Raw genomic sequence first — 6,097 nt, 5'->3', positions numbered from 1 at the left:
TATATATATGTATGTATTTCAATATGGAGCAAATAATTCACGGGAAAAGAAATAATTTGTGAAGATACCATTGACTCTGTTATTATCTAGTGTAACAATTTAAAAATGATAATAACAGAATCAATAATATAAGTGATTGCCCACCCGCCAAAAGCATTAAATAGCTGAAGGATTAAAACTAATCAAAGGACATACTATGTATATTTACCTGCTGGAAATAACAGTCAAAACTTTTATTCAAATAAGAGTTTTGACTGTTATTTCCAGCAGGTAGACATACTTAATATGTCCTTTGATTACACTGTATTTGATGGCATGCAAGGTGCATTTTTTCCAAAAAGAATCTCAAAAATTCGCCCCTGGGCCCTATCTGCAAAGTTGAACCTTTATTTCATGTTTTAATGCCCAAAAAACACATTTCCCTGAATGTATGCTGCCTACATTGGGGTGTATATAATATGCCTATGTGTCTTTTACACCATCAAATGCACACACAACACACACACACATTAATGTATGTGCATGATTTAGAGGATAAAGCATTAAGGAGTGAAATAAAGGCAAAATCATATCAAAGAATTAAAACTTACTTTTCTTGTAACTGGTATTTGACTGAAAGTTTCTGGAGCATGAAGAGGCTGGCTGGGTTGTTCCTTCCACCAGCAATTATGTTTTTCCAGTTCATCATTGATTAGTTTACGATTGGAGGAAAATGCACACTGTAAGGTAAAACAGGTGTATAAAAGGATCAAAGAACACAGGATGGTTGTGAAAGTCTTATTTTAAGCATCTATTACTGGAATTGGTTATCCTAAAGCTGTGGGCATGCACTGTCTTTTAGGGTAGGAATGGGATAATCAGAGGATACTGGCAACTCGGTACAGTTGACTGGACACTGAACCTGTTTTTGTCAACAGATTTTAGAGAGAGAGAGATGGAGAGAGATAGAGAGAGAGAGATGGAGAGAGAGAGACAGAGAGAGAGACAGAGAGAGAGACAGAGAGAGAGAGAGAGAGAGAGAGAGAGATTTTAATTTATTAACAAGGAACCACATAAAACAGCATTGATGCATATGGTTGAATAAGTATTTATTTTTGACATACAATATCAACATTTCCAACTTAGTGTTCTCTACATGATAACAATCATCATCATCATCATCATCATCATCATCATTCAACATCTTGTTTTCCATGCTGGCATAGGTTGGATGGTTTGACTGAAAACAGTTTAGTTGGGGAGATGCACCAGGTTCCCATCTGATTTGGCGTGGTTTCTACTGCTGGATGCCCTTCCTATTGCCAATTACTCCAAGAGTGTTAGCAGGGGTTCCAGTTATGAAACACCAGTATCGGCCACGACTATGATCTCACTTGGTTTGACAGGTCTTCTCAAGCACAGTATATTGCCGGAGGACCTGGTCACTTGTGCCAGTTACATGACACTGGTATTGGCCATAATAACAATATTAATAATTAATATATGCTAGAGAAAACAAAATAGAAAGAAAAGTTGGCCACAAGTGGAACACAATTGATCATAACTGCACATGATGAAGACTGGCCAGAGTTAAACAATAACTCCTGATAGATTATTATTGATCTACTAAAATTCACTAGGTGTATAATGATAATTGCCATCATAGACCATAATATATAAAGACACCACAAATAACAAGATTACATCTAAAATTTCTTTCTTCTTCTTCTTCTTCCTAATTCCTTTGACTCTTTGTGGAACACAGGATGCCAACAGTATATCTTCATTTGTGTTGATCTGTGGCAATGAATTGTGGTTGTCCCTAGGTGCAACCGTTTGCTAGTGCTCCATATTGTTTCCTTGATGAGAGAAGGTTGTTCCACATCATAACTTCCTTTCAGCTTTCAAATCCAATCTCTGAGTGCTATCTCTCCTTATCAGGACTGGTTTCACATGTTCTCTTGGTGTTTCAGTAGCAACGTAAGGAGGAGGAGGTAGGTGAAAGGTTAGCAGTCCTGCACCATCATTTTCTACATTCAAACATACATTAGTGCTTTCTAATTTCTTTATTTCATTTTTCTGTTTAAACACACACACGCACACAGATTAGTATCTCAGTTCAGGACACTAACATAGCATTGTTAGGAAAATTTAGTACACTCACAAGGCATTGTTCAGCCTGAGGATGAAGTCGAAAATACTTTTACAAGTGCAAAGCAGTAGGACAGAGCCCAAAACCCACATGGTTTCACAAGCTCCTACAGTGTCTTGCAATATCTGTTCTGGGTCTCAGTGCTATGAGTTCAAATCTTCCTGAGGTCAACACTGCCTTACATCATTTCAATGTTAGTAAAAGAAATACCAGAGCAACTGCTCTGGTTCTTTGCTTCACTCATTTTCAATGATAGCCAAGAGTGGTCTGAAGAAAATTTCATTGCTATTTCTAGTAGGTCGAACACTCAGGTAAAGGCTTCCACATTGACTCTCATTGACGTATTACCACCACCTTAGCAAAGGCAGAGGTATTGTTTTAAGTTGTGTTTGCTTGTTTGTTTGTCCGTGGACAAGATATCTATATCTCAAGAACCGTTGGATGGATTAGGATGAAACTTTCAGGGAGGCCTTGTGACTGGCACGAACTGATTTGATTTTGGGATCAATTGGGTACCAGACAAGGATTCTAGATTATTTTTTCGTATTTTTTTTTTTTTAACTTAATTTTTGAGAGCGGTCAGGTTCATTTCTGGTTTCCTCATTTGTGAGAACAATTGAGTTTATTTCAGATATTTTCATTTTTAAAATCATCTCCAGCTAATTGTTGAGAGGATGTTGTTGTGGTCTTGGCAGAGTTTTGTGCTCTCTCAGTGCTCTTGTTATTACTGTTAAAAGGTGGTGAGCTGGCAGAGTTGTTCGCATGTTGAGCAAAATGCTTAGTGGCATTTCATCCAGCTCTTTACATTCTGAGTTCAAATTCTGCCATGGTTGGCTTTACCTTTCATCCTTTCGAAGTCAATTAAAAATACAGTATCACTCAATTACTAGAATTGATGTAATCGACTGATTAATCTGATCTCCCTGTTCTATCCTTTTATCACACACACACACAAAAGAATTTACACAAATGAAAAAAAGAGTAATTCAATACAATTGTAGGTTGAAGAGCATATATTGATATATTCTTTATATGACATACAAGCACCAAACTTGGCTTTCATACTTGGAGGATACAGCTAAATAATTAACAGAAGAAACAAGTCAATCCTGTAATATAAAACACTGGTATTTATAGGTTATTGAATTGTTTTACTGGTTTCTCCCATCAGACTGTGGCCATGCTGGGGCACCTACTTCTAGAGTACAGTCAATTACATCAATCCTGGTATATTTATTTTAGCTGTCTCAGGAGAAGAAAGATTGTGGTCATCATTATCATCATTTAACGCCCATGTTCCATGCTGGTATGGGTTGGGAAGTTTAACAAGATCTGATGGGTCCAAGGACTGCATTGTGTTCCTGTGTCTGTTTTAGCATGGTTTCTACAGCTGGCTGCCATTCCAAATATCAACCATTTTACAGCATGTACTGGGTGCTTTTTTTTCATGCCACCAGCACTAGCGAGGCCCTTATGCAGTTTGCAAGATTATGAACCCCAAAAGGGCAACTTTATATCAAAAGATGAGTAAAACTATGAGAGAACATGCCAAAACAGAACAAGTTTTTTGCTGTAGAGGTACTACTACTCAATAAAAGAAAAAGAACTCGGTGAGTATCTGACTGAAGAATATAAATACCACAAGGTATATTGTCTGGTACCCTGCTGATTCTGCCATTCCTTTACATATGCACACACAATTTCCTGTCATAGACACAGTATGTGAATTGTCTATACTTACCCGAACCTCATCATTTCTTTTAAACCGCTTCACTTGACAAAGGCGCATGTACTCGCCACGAACTCGCTTTCGCCAGTCGGTACTGGCAGGTTTGGAGGCAGGCCCATCCTGTTTGCTGTCAGCACCAATCTGGTTGGCTGGACAATCAAATAGAAAAAAGATAACAAATATACTATGCAGAAAGCATACACATGTATGTGTATATGTGTGTGTGTCGGTGTGCAGAGAGAGAGAGAGAGACGGACAGGCAGAGAGAGACGGACAGGCAGAGAGAGACTTGAAAAAATTCAAATAATAGATCTTGTTAACCTTTTTTTTTATTGGGGAGAAAGATGTGTAGAAGAGATGGCCACCTAAGAAACATCATTAAAATGGCTATTGATCTATGCTCCAGTCAGTGAAGAATCAATCAATCAATCAATAAATAAATAAAAGCATACACACACACACAATGCTTCATATGTATATATATACACACACACACGTATATATATAAATGCAAAAACAATGTAAGTTCACAGGCATACATTCATATATATATATATAGCACCCATATATACATACATTCATATAAATACAGGCATATACATGTACATAATATATACACCGACACACAGACAAAAACTAAAATAAAATAACAGATAAAAGCCAGATAAAAGTAAGCTAAAATTGTGATTTCTATACTTTGAGAATTAGTATCTTTAGCAGTAGCTTAATAATCAGAAGAACAAAAGTTTAAAAAAAAAAAAAGTACATTAACTCCAGTTAACTTTATTTTCTGAACAAACTACTTTAATTGGCTCATTTTATTATTAAACTCTGTAGAAGCAATGCAGTGCTGAGACACACACACATACATTGTCAAATTATATTGTCCAATCTATATTTATAAATGACCTCAAGAACTTCAGATACTTTATAGCACATATGTACAGATTTTTCTAGCTAAAAACATTTGATGAATGCACTGTTTTATACTCAAGAACTTGGTCTGTTCTGTCTGCTTTGGAAAGAATGAGAGAGAACTTTGCATTGTTTTGTGGACAGACATTCTAAAGACTGACTGATCAATATTATTACTACATGGCTTTTGTTTTATTTGACAGATTAACACCAAGTGTATGTGTGTGTATATATATTTCTTTGTATGTATATATATGTATATCTACAAATGTATAGATATGTATAGTGTGTGTGTGTGTGTGTGTGTGTGTATATATATATATATATATATATATATATATACACACATACATACATACATACACATATTCCGTTGTATATGGTATTCAAACTATTATGAATTCTTACCACACAAAAGATCAAGTTGTAAAATAGACGAATATTAATTATTTGATGTTTAATGAGAAATTTTGTTTTAACTACACCATTCAGTATATTCAGTTAACAAAAACAACTGTGAGCTTGACTTAAAACATTGAACAAGTCTAGAAGGTGTATGTATATGAGAGAGAGAGAGAAAGAGCATCATCATTTTACATCCACTTTTTCTATTAACATGAGGATCAGCCGGATCCAATGAGAGAGAGGACCATGCCACACTCGAATGTCTCAATTTTGGTATGACTTCTAAGGCTGGATGCACTTCCTAATGCCAACCACTGCACAGAGTGTACTGGGTGCTTTCATCATTTGCAAGGTACTTATACCATGATGAAAGACTAAGGAGCCAAAAGAGCCCCTGCGATTGAAAGTAGAACAGGAGAGAGAAAGTGATTTTAGGTAAGGTAGTCTAGAACCAGTCTTTCTATTACTTTTAATGCAAAGAAAAAAGCTTAAATACATAATTCATTAGTACACCATTATAATATTATTCAATTAGAATGAAGAGTATATAATTTTTAGTTTTCTTTTCAATGTGCATTTCAAGAGTATCATGTCATGACCATAAATGTTGTATATTATTATTATTATTATTATTATTATTATTGTTCAGTAGTTTTATTTTTATAACGTGCTTTCACTTCACTACCGAGCACAGCTCTGTGCGCCTTGAGTATGTGCTGTGGTGCTCTTATGTTTACTGTATTGAAAGTGTTTTGCGTAGGATGTGTGCAGTGCCCAGTAGTGCAATTTTCTGTATGTTATATATATTTGTAAGTCCTGGTGTTTTTGTGATGTATTTGTCTGAATATTTTTTTTATTATACCTAAGGCACCTACTATAATAGGAATTGTTTCTGTTTTTAGATTCCACATTCGAGT

The 6,097-nt window shown here is 35.6% G+C and overlaps 1 protein-coding gene across 1 annotated transcript in view; it reads right to left on the bottom strand.

The window, feature by feature from the left end:
• Positions 1-6,097, bottom strand: part of LOC106874217 (histone-lysine N-methyltransferase EZH2) — a 182,264-nt gene that overhangs the window by 40,339 nt on the left and 135,828 nt on the right. The window contains exons 6-7 of the mRNA XM_052971199.1: positions 3,873-4,009; positions 591-719 (exon numbers count right to left, since the gene is read on the bottom strand). Of these exons, the coding sequence (XP_052827159.1) occupies positions 591-719; positions 3,873-4,009 (266 nt within the window). The remainder of the gene's footprint in view (positions 1-590; positions 720-3,872; positions 4,010-6,097) is intronic.

This window comes from Octopus bimaculoides, chromosome 1 (assembly GCF_001194135.2).
Source record: "Octopus bimaculoides isolate UCB-OBI-ISO-001 chromosome 1, ASM119413v2, whole genome shotgun sequence".
Lineage (NCBI taxonomy): Eukaryota > Metazoa > Mollusca > Cephalopoda > Octopoda > Octopodidae > Octopus > Octopus bimaculoides.
This window is presented reverse-complemented; position numbering and strand designations above follow the sequence as displayed.